At 39.7% G+C, this 17,659-nt stretch overlaps 1 protein-coding gene across 5 annotated transcripts in view; it reads left to right on the top strand.

The window, feature by feature from the left end:
* Positions 1-17,659, top strand: part of KLHL32 (kelch like family member 32) — a 239,538-nt gene that overhangs the window by 204,596 nt on the left and 17,283 nt on the right. For 3 of the 5 annotated variants that reach the window (XM_068550925.1, XM_068550930.1, XM_068550928.1), the window contains 3 exons: positions 8,973-9,031; positions 12,076-12,268; positions 13,945-14,039. In XM_068550925.1, coding sequence (XP_068407026.1) covers positions 8,973-9,031; positions 12,076-12,268; positions 13,945-14,039 — 347 coding nt within the window. Of the gene's footprint in view, positions 1-8,972; positions 9,032-12,075; positions 12,269-13,944; positions 14,040-17,659 lie in introns of those variants that run through there. The other 2 variants (XM_068550927.1, XM_068550929.1) reach the window with 2 other exon arrangements.

The following is a 17,659-nucleotide window of genomic DNA, read 5'->3' as shown; positions in this document are numbered from 1 at the left end:
GTATTTCTGCAGTGTCCATTGTAACTGCTCCTTTTTCATTCTAATTTTATTGATTTGAGTCCTCTCCCTCTTTTTATTGATGAGTCTGGCTAAAGGTTTATCAATTTTGTTTATCTTCTCAAAGAACCAGCTTTTAGTTTTATTGACCTTTGCTATTGTTTTCTTTGTTTCTATTTCATTTATTTCTGCTCTGATCTTTATGATTTCTTTCCTTCTAGTAATTTTGAGTTTTGTTTGTTCTTCTTTCTCTAGTTCCTTTAGGTGTTGTAAGGTTAGATTTTTTATTTGAGATTTTTCTTCTTTCTTGAGGTACACTTGTATTGCTATAAACTTCCCTCTTAGAACTGCTTTTGCTGCATCCCATAGGTTTTGGATCATCGTGTTTTCACCGTAATTTGTCTCTAGTTATTTTTTGATTTCCTCTTTGACTTCTTCAGTGATCTCTTGGTTATTTAGTAACGTATTGTTTAGCCTCCATGTGTTTGTGTTTTTTACGTTTTTTTTCACTGTAATTGATTTCTAATCTCATAGGGTTGTGGTCCGAGAAGATGCTTGATAGGATCTCAATTTTCTTAAATTTACTGAGTCTTGATTTGTGACCCAAGGTGTAATCTATCCTGGAGAATGTTCCATGTGCACTTGAGAAGAAAGTGTAATCTGCTGTTTTTGGATGGGATGTCTTATAAATACCAATCAGATCTATCTGGTCTATTATGTGTCATTTAAAGCTTGTGTTTCCTTATTAATTTTCTGTCTGGATGATCTGTCCATTGGTGTAAGTGAGGTGTTAAAGTCCCCCACTGTTATTGAGTTACTGTTGATTTCCTCTTTTATAGCTGTTAGCAGTTGCCTTATGTATTGAGGAGCTCCTATGTTGTGTGCATATATATTTATAATTGTTATATCTTCTTCTTGGATTGATCGCTTGATCATTATGTAGTGTCCTTCCTTGTCTCTTGTAACATTCTTTATTTTAAAGTCTATTTTATGTGATATGAGTATTGCTACTCCAGCTGTCTTTTGATTTCCATTTGCATGGAATATCTTTTTCCATCCCCTCACTTTCAGTCTGTATGTGTCCCTAGGTCTGAAGTGGGTCTCTTGTAGACAGCATATATATGGGTCTTGTTTTTGTATCCATTCAGCGAGCCTGTGTCTGTTGGTTCGAGCATTTAATCCATTCACGTTTAAGGTAATTATCGATATGTATGTTCCTTTTACCGTTTTCTTAATTGTTTTGGGTTTGTTTTTGTAGGTCCTTTTCTTCTCTTGTGTTACCCACTTAGAGAAGTTCCTTTAGCATTTGTTGTAGAGCTGGTTTGGTGGTGCTGAATTCTCTTGGCTTTTGCTTGTCTGTAAAGCTTTTGATTTCTCTCTCGAATCTGAATGAGATCCTTGCCAGATAGGGTAATCTTGGTTGTAGGTTCTTCCCTTTCATCACTTTAAATATATCGTGCAACTGCCTTCTGGCTTGTAGAGTTTCTCCTGAGAAACCAGCTGTTAACCTTGTGGGAGTTCCCTTGTATATTATTTGTCGTTTTTCCCTTGTTGCTTTCAATAATTTTTCTTTGTCTTTAATTTTTGTCAATTGGATTACTGTGTGTCTCAGCGTGTTTCTCCTTGGGTTTATGCTGCCTGGGACTCTCTGCGCTTCCTGGACTTGGGTGGTTATTTCCTGTCCCATGTTAGGGAAGTTTTCGACTATAATCTCTTCAAATATTTTCTCGGGTCCTTTCTTTCTCTCTTCTCCTTCTGGGACCCCTATAATGCAAATGTTGTTGCGTTTAATGTTGTCCCAGAGGTCACTTAGGCTGTCTTCATTTCTTTTCATTCTTTTTTCTTTATTCTGTTCCGCAGCAGTGAATTCCACCATTCTGTCTTCCAGGTCACTGATCTGTTCTTCTGCCTCAGTTATTCTGCTATTGATTCTTTCTAGTGTAGTTTTCATTTCAGTTATGGTTTTGTTTATCTCTGTTTGTTTGTTCTTTAATTCTTCTTGGTGTTTGTTCTTTAATTCTTCTAGGTCTTTGTTAAGCATTTCTTGCATCTTCTTGATCTTTGCCTCTATTCTTTTCCCGAGGTCCTGAATCACTGCACTGTCATTATTGTGAATTCCTTTTCTGGAAGGTTGCCTATCTCCACTTCATTTAGTTGTTTTTCTGGGGTTTTATCTTGTTCCTTCATCTGCTACATAGTCATCTGCCTTTTCATTTTGTCTGTCTTTCTGTGAATGTGGTTTTCCTTCCATAGGCTGCAGAATTGTAGTTCGTCTTGCTTCTGCTGTCTGCCCTCTGTTGGATGAGGCTATCTAAGAGGCTTGTGTAAGTTTCCTGATGGGAGGGACTGGTGGTGGGTAGCGCTGGCTGTTTCTCTGGTGGGCAGAGCTCCATAAAACTTTAATCTGCTTGTCTGCTGATGGGTGGGACTGGCTTCCCTCCTTCTTGGTTGTTTGGCCTGAGGTGACCCAGCACTGGAGCCTATCCAGCCCTTTGGTGGGGCTAATGGTGGAATCTGGGTGGGGGCTCATGCCAAGGAGTACTTCCTGGAACTTCTGCTGCCAGTGTCCTTTTCCCCACGGTCAGACACAGCCACCCCCTGCCTCTGCAGGAGACCCTCCAACACTAGCAGGTAGGTCTGGTTCAGTCTCCTGTGGGGTCACTGCTCCTTCCCCTGGGTCCTGATGCACACACTACTTTGTGCCCTCCAAGAGTGGAGTCTTTGTTTCCCGCAGTCCTGTCAAAGTCCTGTAATCAAATACCACTAGCCTTCAAAGTCTGATTCTCTTGCAATTCCTCCTCTCATTGCTGGACCCCCATGTTGGCAAGCCTGACATGGGGCTCAGAACCTTCACTCCAGTGGGTGGACTTCTGTGGTATAAGTGTTCTCCAGTTTGTGAGTCACCCAGCCAGCATTTATGGGATTTGATACTATTGTGATTACACCCCTCCTACTGTCTCATTGCAGCTTCTCCTTGGTCTTTGGATGTGGGGTATCTTTTTTGGTGAGTTCCAGTGACTTCCTGTCAATGATTGTTCAGCAGTTAGTTTTGATTTTGGTGCTCTCGCAAGAGGGAGTCACCATTGGTATTTTGATAGGGATTGCATTGAATCTGTAGATTGCTTTGGGTAGTATGGACATTTTAACAATACTAATTCTTCTAATCCATGAGTGAGTATGGTATATCTTTCCATTTATTTGTGTTATCTTCATTTTCTTTCATCAGTATCTTATAGTTATCAGAAGTACAGGTGTTTTCGTCCTTGGTTAAATTTATTCCTAGGTATTTTATTCTTTTTGATGCAGTTGAAAATGGGATTTTCTTTATTTCTTTTTCTGATAGTTTGTTATTAGTGTACATAGACGCAGAAGATTTATGTATGTGGATTTTGTATCCTGCAAATTTACTGAAGTCATTTATTAGTTCTAATAGTCTTTTGGTTGGAGCCTTTAAGACTTTCCGTATATAAGTATCATGTCATCTGCAAATAGTGACAGTTTTACCTATTCCTTTCCAATTTGAATGCCTCCTCTCTCTCTCTCTCTCATTGCTAGTGCTAGGACTTCTAATACTGTGTTAAATAACAGTGGCAAGAGTGGGCATCCTTATCTTCTTCCTGATCTTAGAGGAAAATATTTCAGCTTTTTACCTTGGAGTATTATGTTAGCTGTGGGTTTGTCATATGTGGTCTTTTTTACGGCGAGGTATGTTCCCTCTATACCCACTCTGTTGTGAGAGTTTTTAACATAAATCGATGTTGAATTTTGTCAAATTCTTTTTCTTCATCTATTGCGTGTTTGTGTTTTTTCCAGTGTTCTTCTTATAATTGATTTCTAGTTTCATACTGTTGTGGTCAGAAAAGTAGCTTGATAATGATTTCAATCTCCTTAAATTTATTGAGACTTTTTTGTGGACTAATATGTGATTTATCCTGAAGAATGATCCATGTGCACTTGAAGAGAATGTGTATTCTGCTGGTTTTGGATGAAACGATCTGTATATCTATTAAGGCTGTATGGCCTAATGTGTCATTTCAGGGCAATATTTCCGTACTGATTTTCTGTCTAGATCATCTATCCATTGATGCAAGTGGGGTGTTAAAGTCCCCTACTATTGTATTACTGTCAATATCTCCTTCATGTATGTTAATATTTGCTTTATGTATTTAGGTGCTCCTATGTTGGATGCATAAATATTTATGTGTCATATCCTCTTGTTGGATTGATGCCTTTATTATTACATAACACCTTTTTTGTCTCTTGTTGTAGTCTTTGTTTTAAAGTCTATTTTGTATGATATAAGTATTGCTATCCCAATTTTCCTTTCATTTGCACTTATATGGAGTATGTTATTCCATCCCTTCACTTTTAGTCTGTGTTTGTCTTTAGATCCGGAGTGATTCTCCTATAGGTAGTGTGTGTGTGTGTGTGTGTGTGTGTGTGTGTGTGTATATATATATGTCTTGTTTTTTTATCCATTCAGCTACCCTGTCTTTTGATTGAATCACTTAGTCTATTTACATTTGAAGTGATTATTGATAGGTATGCACTTATTGCTATTTTGCTAATTTTTTTTTGGTTGTTTTTATAGTTCTTCCCTCTTCTTTCTTCTTCTCTTGTTCTCTTCCCTTGTGACTTTCTTTAGTAATATGTTTGCTTTCCCTTCTTTTTATTTTTTGTGTATTTGTTATAGGTTTTTGGTTTTTGGTTACCATGAGGTTCCTGTAGTAACAATCTATATATATAGCTGTTTATTTTAAATTAATGGTCACTTAAGTTTGAGTGCATTCTAAAAGCACTGCATTTTTGTCCATCCTCCACATTTTATGTTTTTGATGTTATATTTTACATCTTTTTATTTTTTGTATCACTTAACTAATTATTTTAGATATAGATGATTTTACTACTTTTGTCTTTTAACCTTCATGCTAGCTTTGTAGGTGGTTCTTATCCACCTTTACTGTATGTTTGCTTTTACCAGTGAGATTTTTTCTTTCGTAGTTTTCTTGTTTCTAGTTATGGCCTTTTCGTTTTTGCTTGAAGAAGTTCCCTTAACATTTCTTGTAATGTTAGTTTAGTGGTGATGAACCCCTTTAGCTTTTATTTGTGTAGTAAACTCTTGAGTTCTGAAAGATACTACTTCAATTCTGAAAGATAAACTTGCCAGGTAGTGTCTTCTTGGTTGTAAGTTTTTTTCCTTTCAGTACTTTGAATATATTTTGCCAATTCCTTCTGGACTATAAATTTTCTGTTGAAAACTCAGCTCATTGTCTTATGGGGGTTCCCTTGTAAGTAACTAGTTGTTTTTCTCTTGCTGCTTTTAATATCTTCTCTTTATCTTTAACTTTTGACATTTTAATTGTAATGTGTCTTGGTGTCGGTCTCTTTGGTTTCATCTTGTTTGGGACTCTGTGCTTCGTGGACCTGGATGTCTGTTTCCTTCATCAGGTTAGGGAAGATTTTTAACCATTATTTCTTCAAATGGGTTTCCTGTCCCCATTTCTCTCTTTTCTCCTTCTGGGACCCCTTTGTTGTGAATTTTAGTAAGCTTGATGTTGTTCCAGAGGTCCCTTAAACTATCCTCATTTTTTTAAACTCTTTTTTCTTTTTGGTGTTCTGATTGGATGATTTCCACTACCCTGTCTTCCAGGTGGTTGATCCATTCTTCTGCATCTGCTGTTGATTCCCTCTGGTGTATTTTTCATTTCAGTTATTGTATTCTTCAGTTCTGATTGGTTCTGTTTTACATTTTTTATCTCTTTGTTGAAAGTTCTCATTGTGTTCCTCCATTCTTCTCCTGAGTTTGGTGAGCATCATTTTGGCTATTCCTTTGAACCCTTTATCTGGTAATTTGCTTATCTCCATATTGTTTAGTTCTTTTTCTGAGAATTTGTCTTGTTCTTTTGTTTGGAAGGTGTTTATTTGTCTCTTCGTTTTGCCTAACTCTCTGTGGTTGTTTCTTTGTATTAGGTATATCAGCTAGGTCTCTCCGTTTGAAAGAGTGGCCTTATGTAGGTGTCCTATGGGGCCCAGTGGTGCAATCTCCCCTGCTTACCAGAGCCAGGCACTCTAGGGGTTTCCCCTGTGTGGGATACCTGTGCCTTCCTGTTTTGTTTGGGCTGTGATTGGTTCAGGTGTGCTGGTGGGTGGCGCCGGCCCCCAGCATGAGTGGCTGCAAGGCCTGGCCATGACTGTTACAGGTGCACTGTTTATGGGACTGGTCTCTAGTGTGGCAGATACCTTGGTGAGACACCGGTCAGTGCTGGCTGGAGCAGCTCACTTGATAGGGTGAGGCAGGAGCTGCTTTGGAGGGGCCAGCTGAGACAGGCCAGTTGGGCAGGGCTGATCCTCAAGGGAGGCTGGGGCAGGGTGGATGGTGTTAGCTAGGTTGACTGAGCGTGAGAAAAATGGTGCCCACCTGTGCTGGGCCAGCTAGGTGGAAGGAAAGTAAAAAGATGCCTACCAGCACTTCTGTCCCTAGAGAAAGTTCCACCAGATTGTTGCTCCTCTGGCACATGCCCTAAAATTAGTCAATGAATCTCCTTCTCATATGACCCAGGTACTTTTCAAGCTGCTGCCTTTGCACTGGGACTTGGAGTGAGTGAGTTTGTGTCCAAGCCCTTCAAGAGCAGTCTCGGTTTCCCACATCCCTCTGGCTCTCCTGAATATAATCCTCACTGGTTTTCAAAGCTGCACATTATTGGGGCTTGTTTCCTGGTGCAGGTGCTCTGGGCTGGGAATCCCAATGTGGGGCTCAGACCCCTTGCTCATCAGGGGCAACCACCACTGTGGTTGTGATATCCCTCCCACTTGTGGTTGCTGTACCCAGTGTGTGGGTCCTGACTAGGCTACATCTGTGCCCCTACTTCTCATCTCAATATCCTTAGTTGCAGAAAATCTGTACTGCTAGTCTTCAGGTCATTCTCAGAGATTTGTAGTTACCGTTTTGGTGTGTTTGTGGGAGGAGGTAAGCTCAGGATCTTCCTACTCTGATTTCTTGATCCTGCCCCAGTACATATTTTTTAAAATCAAAAAATTTCCCTAGGAAACTTATAGTTTGGCTCAATTTTAGATCTTTATTGCAAAATGAGTTGCTTCTTTGTGATACTTATTAAAATAAGAATGCTATTCATTTTACGCTAGCATCTAGAACTCTGTATAGGGCAATATTTCTAAAGATAGATTTTTGGGGGGGGTTCTCATATTTCTGTTATTTTACTACCTAATATTTAGTATCTACTAGTGTTATTTTCTCACTGTGCTCTTTTATGTGTTGTTTTATAGTTTTTCCATTTGGTCGTAAAAATTAAAGTAGAATCAATAATTTCTGGGTTTTACAGGGCTCAGTGTACACCCCAAACGTGAAAAGAAGTATGAGGACAAATGGGAGAACCTTAGCTAGAATTGTGATAGGATTTTAGTGGTTTTTGATCTAGCAGAAGGTCTCAAGTCTTTTGGATCTAAGCTGTTGTCAAGAGGGCTTCAAAAATGTTGAGGATAACAGCAGCTGCACTGCCTTAGTCTAGATCTGCGCTGTCCAATATGGTAGCTGGTAGCCAGGTAAGACTCATATAAGAAAAGCTCATTACCTTATTGAGCACTTGAAACGTGGTTAATCTGGATTGACTTGTTCTGTGTCAAAAACGCACAGGACTTTGAGGACTGAGTATGAAAAAAAGAATATAAAATACCTCAATAATTTTTATATTAATTTTAGGTTGAAATGGTAATATTTTGGCTAGACAGTAGTTCAACCTTATCTGCAGTTTTGCTTTCTGTGGTTTGAGTTACCCACAATCAAACATGGTCTGAAAATATTAAATGGAAAATTCCCTAAGTAAACTGTTCAGAAGTTTTAAATTGAGCACTGTCCTGAATAGCATGATGCCATTCCACTCCATCGTGCTCCAGATCCCCAACCATTGACATGGTCTGCTTCTGACATTTAACCATTGACATCATCATGGCTCAATGACCCAGGGTCACCTGAAGCAGATGATCCTCCCTCTGACGTACTGTCAGAAGGTCAGTAGTCGCCTGATACGTCACAATGCTTATGTCATTCCCCTCACTTCATCATCAAGTAGGTTATCATCTACATCATCACCAGAAGAAGGAGGAGTACAATACAGTAAGGTATTTTGAGAGAGAGGCCACATTTACATAACTTCTGTTAGAGTACATGGTTATAATTGTTTAAATTCATTATTAGTTATTGTTGTTAATCTCTTACTGTGCCTAATTTATACATTAAACTTTATCATAGGTATATATGTATAGGAAAAAACAAAATATATATATTGTTTGGTACTATCCACACTTTAAGGCGTCTACTGAAGGCCTTGGAATGTGTCCCCTACAGATAAGGGAGGACTACTTTTTAATGTGACCACTGGGAAGTTTAAAATGGCATATGTAACTCCTGTTTGTGGTTCTTATTATAGTCTGTTGGACAGCACTGGCTCTAGATCTCTTTTGATAAGTAATGTCTTTTCTTAGATATGGGTCTTCCAAAGAGACATCAAGATATCACTATGTTAGTGCACATAAGACTAGAGCCAAGGTAGCTCTACCTTGGTAAAATTACCAAGGTAGCTAAGGACAAGACTTTTCCATATAACTCTGCCCCTGGCATAAACTGTATAGAGATTTGTCTAAGTGTGCTATGCTTGCTCCCACTCCCTCACCATACTTTGCCCTTCATTCTGGCCATGCAGAGCAGCTTGACAAAATTGGAGGCCTCCTGGAAATCTCAGCATACTTGTTGCTTGCTCTCAGCTGGATCGCTTCTGAAATGTTTCTTGAAAATGCAACTGCTTCAACAATAAGCTTCTTAATTATGTCGTGGGTTCACCACAAGGGTATACAAACAGATCCTCAGCAGTAGCTAATTTTCCTTTAATTGTATCTCATTCTCATGTTGGAATATCCCATTTCTTATTCATGAAAGCCTAACACGTGTTAATCCATTACAGGTGGAGTAACTAACACGGCACAATATCAGAACAGACTAATGGTATATGAACCTAACCAGGTAAGACTCATATAAGAAAAGCTCATTACCTTAATTAAAATGAATTTTTAAAGATTGCTACAGTAATTAGGAGTTGGAATGCCAAGTCTATACACACACATGCAACTTAAACTTACATAGAGAAAAGGAAGCATCTGGATAAACTGCTTCTTGGTTGCCTTTTTTTTTCTCACAAAACAGAATTTCAGCTCTTTTCGTTTTATGCTATACTCAGTGCTCAACTTTTTCAGAGTTTTGCATAATGTAGGAAAAAGGGAATATACATTGATGAGTTAAATGCCCTTATTACCATTTATCTCAAGTGGCTGTTCATCGTTGAGGCATCCTGAGAAAGGATTTGGATTGTCCTGTTGCTACATCCTTTTAGAAGGCCTGTCATTCTAGGAGGGGAACGTGCTTATGGCTTCCTTATTCCCAAATAAAGTGATAACTTTTATTTAACTCTATATAGCCAACATATCCCAGGACAGTGTGTAGGGCAAGTCTGAAGGAGAAGTATCTGAAGAGTTGGCGCATGTGTTTCATCTAAGAGCTGGGCCTGCACTGGGAGCATTTTGATGGTGCCTGTCCCTTCTATCCACTTCTCATGCACACTTAATGACTTTTCTTTCCCCAAAAGAAGAACTATTTTTATTCTCTTTTCCTTCTACCAAAGTATCTGTAACTGTGGCACATGTTTGCTGAATTTTGTCATTTCTCTGATTTTGGTAATGTAAGTATTTTTCATGATTTTGACAATATTCCAGAATGATTTGATTTGGAGGGTTCATCTTCATCAGCTGAAGATAACGGAACACAAAACAACAGGTTGGCTTTGGCACTCTGGGTTGGGACTAGCCATCAAATATATGTTCAGAGTGACCTCAGTCTATTTAGTATTTTTTAATTTAAACAATTACTTGATTCTGAGTTTAGCGAAGGTATTTCTGTCTTTGCAAGTGTTTCCTGATGTCATTAGGGGCTGTAGGTTTCAGAGACCACGTGTCCCTGGGCCGGATGTCTCAAGAGGGATCATTAATTGCAGTTGCTTAAGTTTGGTGCACATGTGGTTAAAGAGGAAGAAGGTGTTAGCATTTCTCAAATGAGTTCTGTTTCATGTTTGTACACACATGCTCTTTTTAAAAATTCTGCTGGCATATTGTTTACGGTGGGTACTGGCAAACATCACATCTGCTTGCATCTTGCTCAGAATCTCAATAACTCTATCATTCAGCCCTGGTGCTTATTTCTCTTCTAGGCCTTTGTGGAGAGTCGATAATGCCTGCCATCTGCCACAGAGCACATTGCTACCTGCCAACAGGCAGGCTAGGGTGACCTCTGCTTCCCCAGCACTGATTAGTATTCACACGCTAGCTTATTAGGAGTGACCCCACCAGGCCTCTCTGTTTCTTTGCCTTTGCAGCGGTTGGCGGCTCACCTGGCAGGCACGGCAGTGAAGGAAGCTAAAGATATAATCAGGGGATGCAGTCAGGCTTTGCAAACCAGATGGCATCCACAGTCCTGTGGCAGGGGACTGGACTGCTAGTGGAAACATTGATTCCTAATACTGTGATGGGTTGCCTTATTTTAGAAAGCACCTAAGGAAAGCATCATCAGTCTTGAGTTAAATCCACTCATGCATAATGTATTAAAGATCGTTCTTAGGAGAATATCTGAAAGAAAGGTTTGACTATTTTATTAAAGATACATGTAATTGGAAGGAGATTCTTAATGTGACATGTTTAAAAAGGGGGGAGCAGATAAATTCAAGCCTTAAAAAACTGGACAAACCACTTACTTTTTCTCATGTTAGTGTATCTTTAAAAGAGAAATTACAAATGAGCCAGTCGATATGCCAATAGTGAATGGACCAATATTTATACAAAACTTTCTTTTTCGCTTCTTCCTTTACAGCTCTGTGAACTGAAATTCTACGTATTCAAACCATCATGTGATTTTTCTGGTCGAAATCCAAATTTTTCTCTGCAAAAAGAAATAATCTATGTTCTTCCTGTATGTTTAGTGTTTATGTAGAAAGAAAATGGTAAGGTTTACTTACCTGTCCATTACTTCGTTGAGATTTAAAATTAAAGTCATATTTGATTTTCATCTATTTTTACATTGTATTTTAAATAGGAGCCTTATTTGAGAGGAGTTGAGCATACCTTTCTCATTCCTGAGAGTGATCTAGAACCAAATATTAGAGGTTTCACCATTCCCTAAAGTTATCACAGAACATTTGGTCTTCTAACAAAACAGATAACCGTGTGCCTGGAAATAACCTTTCCCAATTTGGTGAAGATGTGAGTGTAAATATATTAAAGGCTGTGAGGGGTTTGTCGCTGAATCAAATCTTAGCTCTTCCATTGACCTCCGGAGGTTCATCCTGGAAAGAACAGCAAAGCTGCCCTCACATTAGCTTATGAAGGGTCCTCGGGCAGCCAATGATTATGTCACAATAACTTTTTAAAAGTGCATATTATTGGACATATGTGCCAGGCATTGTTCTAAGTGCTTTAGGTGTATTAGCTCATTTAATCTTCACAACAGGCTTGTCAGGTGGGTACTGTTATCTCTATTTTACAGATGAGGAAACAGGCACAGACCCGTTAAGTAAATTGCCAAGGTCACACACAGATGATAAACTCAGGCATTCTGGATCCAGAGCCTGTTTTGTTATCATTATACCACCGTACACAGTATACCTAACCATGCACTTGTACTCTTAAGTCATTTGCAGGAGTAAGTTCTCTCAATTGGGAGAAATAACCAATGATGAAAACTTCTAAATTCTCATATGCTCCCCTTACAAATTCAAAATGCAACGCAAGAAAGAGGAAATGCCTTATGTAAGTTGCAAATAGAGGTAGAACATGTGGGCTTTTCTGCACTTGTTCTCAGGCAAGAAGCCCATACCTTTCAAAGTATATAAACAACATTCAAATAGAATGTGATTGACCAACATCAGAGTCCCCACTACTAATGAGGCACTGCTGTTTTCTGCCCTGGAGGTCTCCACTTAAGAGAATTCACCTGAGTTTCTTTTTCCTCTTTTTTTGTCTCAGAATAAGTGGATAAGCCGCAGCCCCATGCTGCAGAGGCGGGTCTACCATTCCATGGCTGCTGTTCAAAGGAAGCTTTATGTTCTTGGAGGCAATGACCTGGACTACAATAACGACCGGGTCCTTGTGCGGCATATAGATGCCTACAACATGGACGCTGACCAGTGGACGCGCTGTAATTTTAACCTGTTGACTGGCAAGTACCTTTGATTGAGTAAATCAGGAAAAGCAGAGATTCAGGAAGTTGCCAAACTTGTTTTCTTAGATATCTGTAGTGCAGCTGTAAATATTAAGTCCATGGTGGTAGAACAACTTGCTTTTATTACCCAGAAAGGTGTGCATTGTTTATCTCACAAAATCGGACTCACTCATCAGGTGGCTGAACATCTGGTTTCTCAGGGCCCGTGTTACCTTTGTGTGTGTTTCATGTTGCCAAGAGAGACATGTCAGGTCCATTATTGTCAATCAGTATTCACGTAGGAACATTGGTATAAGTAGAAGGAAACAGGCGCTGAAAGAGGTAATGACTCTTTACAGGAGCAATTTATTTTTTACTTCTCACTACTTTTAGTCCTCTTATTTCTGGTGAGTGCAGGAGAGTGGTCTTCATTGTTTGTCAGTGTCAAATATCGTTTCTGCCTGTATTCTCCTAAAGACAAAACTTTAGAGATGTTCTGTGCATGGGGGTTTGGCAGCACTTCTGGCCACACAGACCCACCCAAGCATTACCACGGGGTAGCACTAGGTAGGGACCATACTCATCCCACAGGGGAGTAAATGAAAGCAGCGAACAGCTTACCCCTGACTTTTTTTTATGAAGTTGAAAACTTGTCCTCCCTTTTCGGCCTACATGATTAAGATCCCTTCCAGGCTGCTCTAATAGGAAAATCACAAACTCAAACGGGTGGGCTGGACTATTGCCTCAAGACATTTTAATATGCTGAGTGGGCACTCAATCACTCACAGCTGCTGCTACGGAGGCCACAGTGGGGGCATAACCGGTGTGAGAGGTTTAGATGCTTTGTATTGAGCTCCTGTTTTTGCGAAAATGATCTTTGAGGTCCACCTACAAGCACTTAACTCTAAGTTGCTGTAGTGGTACCTTAGCCCCTTGGTCCCTCGATCTGTGCTTCTGTCTGCTTTAGGATCCAGCTTATTTATTACCTGAGTCAATCCTGTGTCAGCCCATCAATAAAAAGAGACTATCTCACTCTCTGATGGCCTCCAGGGAAGAATATGTAGTAGTGAGTTATTCTGTCTTCTTTTTTAAGTGGGGGAGGAACCTTTCATCATTTTGGCGTGTCAGTATCTAGGGACTACCCAGGCTGGTCCCAGCTCAGGAACTTTAATATAGTCTTAAAACTGTTGTGTATGTAAAGAAAAGAAGGGTAGTAACTTTATCAATCTTTTCTGTCATTTGTCTTCATTTGGGGCACACTAGGGGCATGGCTCTGTTTTATTGGCTTCTTGCGGTTGCAGCCGTTACAAATGTAGGCACTTGCTTAAAAGCATTTGTAGTACAAGAGGTGTTTTGCATTCCTAAAATATACCATATAAACTAATGGCATACAACATAGTATAAAACTTAGTTCTGTGTGGCTTATTATTGCTGTATTTAATGCTGTATTTACTAACTTGGCTGGCTATTAAGTGTTACGGCCGGATTCTGACCCAACACAGATTCGTTCTCTGAGAGTGGTTAATTCTTCCCTCTGAGAACTGGGAGACAGTGATTAGTTGAGGCAGAAATCCTGTGGAATATACAAGTGTGCCACAGAGGGAAATTGTATCCCTCAGTGGCAAAAGGGTTAATGAAGACATGCAAGGAAATGGATTTATTTTTCCTCTTTTTTTCACTTCTCTTTACTTTAGGCCAAAATGAATCTGGAGTTGCCGTCCATAATGAGAGAATATATTTAGTGGGTGGATATTCGATTTGGACGAACGAACCTCTGGCTTGCATCCAGGTGAGTGGTTGAAGTTCCTTTTGGAGTTTGTTCAAGTGGTTCAGTGAGGTTATTTTTGCAGTGCTGCTATTGCAGGGAGAGATGTTTACAGGTAGGAGGAAGACTGAGCTTCCTTTGTGCAGCAAGTTCAGCCACTAACCTTCACCCTGCATCCTAAAGATGCTAGCTAATAAATGATGGAGCCCTGTTGAAAATAAAGATGGCAATGAGCTTTGAAAATATATGGTATACTGGAAATGGGGAAAGTGGAATGCTTTTTCCTTTCTTATAAACCAAAACATCTAGAAATCTTGGTAATAGTACTTTCACATCTGCAAAACTTTACAAATGTCTCCTTTCTATTCCATTTTCTTATTTTCTGTATTACAATTCATTCAACAAATGCCACCTATGAAGGTGTTGTTCTTTCCTGGCAGAAGTGAGTAGTAGTAGTTTATGATTGGAAGCTTGTATTGCTTCCCTCTTAGAACTGTTTTTACTGTGTTCCATAGGTGTTTTTAATTTATCATGTTTTCATTTTCATTTGTCTCCGGGTATTTTTTTACTTCCTCTTTGATTTCTTCAGTGATCCACTGGTTGTTTAGTAGCATGTAGGTTACCCTCCATGTGTTGTGGTTTTTGCAGTTTTTTCTTATAATTTTTATTCTTGTAGAGTTGTAGTCATAAAAAGATGCTTGATATGATTCCACTATTCTTAAATTTACCAAGGCTTGTTTTGTGGTCTAGCATGTGATCTATCATGGAGAATGTTCCATGTGCAACTGGAAAGAATGTGTATTCTGTTGCTTTTGGATGGAATGTCCTATATGTAGCTATTAAGTCCATCTGGTTTGATGCTTCATTTAAGGCCAGTGTTTCTTTATTGATTTTCTGTCTGGGTGATCTGTTCACTGATGTAAGTGGCATGTTAAAATACCCTACTATTATTGTGTTAATGTCGTTTTCTCCCTTTATGTCTGTTAGTATTCACTTTATGTAATTTAGGTGCTCCTATTTTGGGTGCATAGATATTTACAAGTGTTAAATCTTCTACTTGGATTGACTTCTTGATCATTATGTAATGCCCTTCTGTGTGTCTTGTAACAGTCTTTGTTTAAACTCTATTTTGTCTGATATAAGTATTGCTACACTGGCTTTCTTTTGATTTCCATTTGTATGAAACATCTTTTTCAATCCCCTCACTTTCAGTGTATGTGTGTCTTTAGATATGAAGTGAGCCTCTTGTAGGCAGCATATATATAGGTCTTGTTTTTGTATCCATTCAGCCACTCTGTGTCTTTTGATTGAAGCATTTAGTGCATTTACATTTAAAGTAATTATCAATATGTATGTTCCTATTGCCATTTTGTTAATTTTTGGGGGGTTGTTTTTGTAGGTTTTTTTCCCCATTCTTTTGTTCTCTTGTGACTTGATGACTATATTTAGTGTTATGTTTGGATTCCTTTCTCTTTTTTCCTATGTACCTATTGGAGATTTTTTATTACCATGAGGTTTATATATAGCAATCTGTGTATGTGTATGTATGTGTGTGTGTGTGTGTATAGTTTTAAAACATATATGTTGTTTTAAGTTGCTGATCTCTTAATTTCAAATGCATTTTAACAACCTTGTATTTGTATTCCCCTCATGATTACTGTTTTTGACATCATGTTTTATATCAAATTGTTTTGTGTATCCCTTAACTGCTTATTGTGGATATAAATGATTTTTATTACTTTTGTGTTTTAACTTTTCTACTGGCTTTCTGTGTGGATGATTTCCTACCTTAACCGTTCATTTACATTTACTGATGAGCTTTTTCCATTCATAATTTTCATGTTTCTAGTTGTGGCCTTTTCTTTCAAGTGAAATAGAAATGAGAAGTTCCTTGAACATTTCTTGTAAAGCTGGTTTGGTGGTGCTGAACTATGCTAGCTTTTGCTTGTTTGTAAAACTTTTGATCTCTCCGTTAATTCTGAAAGAGAGCCTTGCTGGGTGGAGTATTCTTGGTTGTAGGGTTTTCCCTTTCATCACTTTAAATATATTGTGCCAATCCCTTGTGGCCTGCAGAGTTTCTGTTAAAAAGTCAGCTTATAGCCTTATGACAGTTCCCTCGTATACAACTTGTTGCTTTTCCCTTGCTGTTCTTAATATTCTTTATCTTTAATTTTTGCCATTTTAATCAGTGTATCTTGGTGTGTTCCTTTTTGGGTTAATCCTGTATGGGACTCTGTGCTTCCTGGATTTGGGTGACTGTTTCCTTTCCCAGATTAGGGAAGTTTTCAACTATTATGTCTTCAAATATGTTCTCAGCCCCTTTCTTTCTCTCTTCTCCTGGGACCCCTATAATGCGAATATTAGTGTGATTGATGGTGTCTCAGAGGTCTCTTAAATTGTCCTCATTTATTCTTATTCTTTTTTCTGTTCCGCATCAGTGATTTCCACTACTCTGTCTTCCAGCTCACTGATTCATTCCTCTGTATCATAGAGTCTGTTGATTCCTTCTAGTGTATTTTTCATTTCAGTTATTGTATTCTTCATCTCTGGATGTTCTTTATAGTTTCTAACTCTGTTAAAAACTCCTAACTTCTTGCTTTGTGCATTCATTCTTCTCCTAAGTTCTTTGATCATCTTTACAATCACTACCCTGAACTCTTTCTCAGGTAGATTGCCTATCCATTTCACTTAATTCTTCTTCTGGGGTTTTATCTTGTTCCTTCATTTGGAGTATGTCCCTCTGTTGCCTCGTTTTGCCTGACTTGCTTTTTAAATTTTTCTGTGTCTGGTAGGTTGGTTACAGTTCCCAGCCTTGGGTAAGTGACCTTTTGTAGGAGATGTCCTATGCATCTTGGCAGCACACACCCCTCTCATCACCAGAGCTACATGCTCTAGTGGTGCCCCTATATGGGCTGTGTGGGTCCTCCTTTTGTGACAGGCTGACTGCTGTGGGCAGCATGGTAGGCTTGGTTGACCCCCAGTCTGGTTAGTTGTCAGGTCCTGCCTTGTGTCGAGGCTGTTGTCTGCTGGCTGGTGGGGCCAGGTCATGAGGCAGCTGGTTGCGGAACCCCAGGGAGCCCTAGGATTTTGCTGGCTCACTGGAGGATGGAGTCAGGGTCCAGAGGACCTCAGGGCTGTCGCCTGCCCACTGGTGGATGATGGCCCACAGGCCAGATCCTGGGCCTAATGCTGGCCTACTGGTGGGCAGAGCTGAGTTCTGGGAACTGGTTGCAGGGCCCAGGGGTCCCAGAGCTATTGTCCAATCACTGGTGGCTGTGGCTAGTTCCTAACACAGTTGGTTGCAGGGTCTGGGCTGTCCTGAAGCTTGTTTTGGCCTGCTAATGGGCAAGGCCAGGGCCCAGCCAGTGTGAGGGCAGGGTCTGGCCTGCTGGTGGAATGGTCAGTTACATAGGCTGCAGGGCTGCGGTTGTATTGCAGCTGATGTCCACCCCTCGGTGGATAACAGTGGTCCTGAGACTAGAGAAGGCTCACCAGAGGCTGTTGCAAGGGCCCAGGGATTTCTGGGGCTGCTGTGTCCCAGCATCTCTGGGTGGAGGGCCCTAGGGGCCCCATATCTAATGTCTGTGTACTAGTTTGTAGGGCTGTGTCCTGAGCCCTCTGGTAGGCAGAGCCATGTCCGGGAG

The sequence above is a fragment of the Eschrichtius robustus genome, chromosome 9, assembly GCF_028021215.1.
Source record: "Eschrichtius robustus isolate mEscRob2 chromosome 9, mEscRob2.pri, whole genome shotgun sequence".
In the NCBI taxonomy this organism is placed as follows: Eukaryota; Metazoa; Chordata; class Mammalia; order Artiodactyla; family Eschrichtiidae; genus Eschrichtius; species Eschrichtius robustus.
Note: the sequence above shows the minus strand (reverse complement) of the source record. Positions and strands in the feature narration are given on the sequence as shown.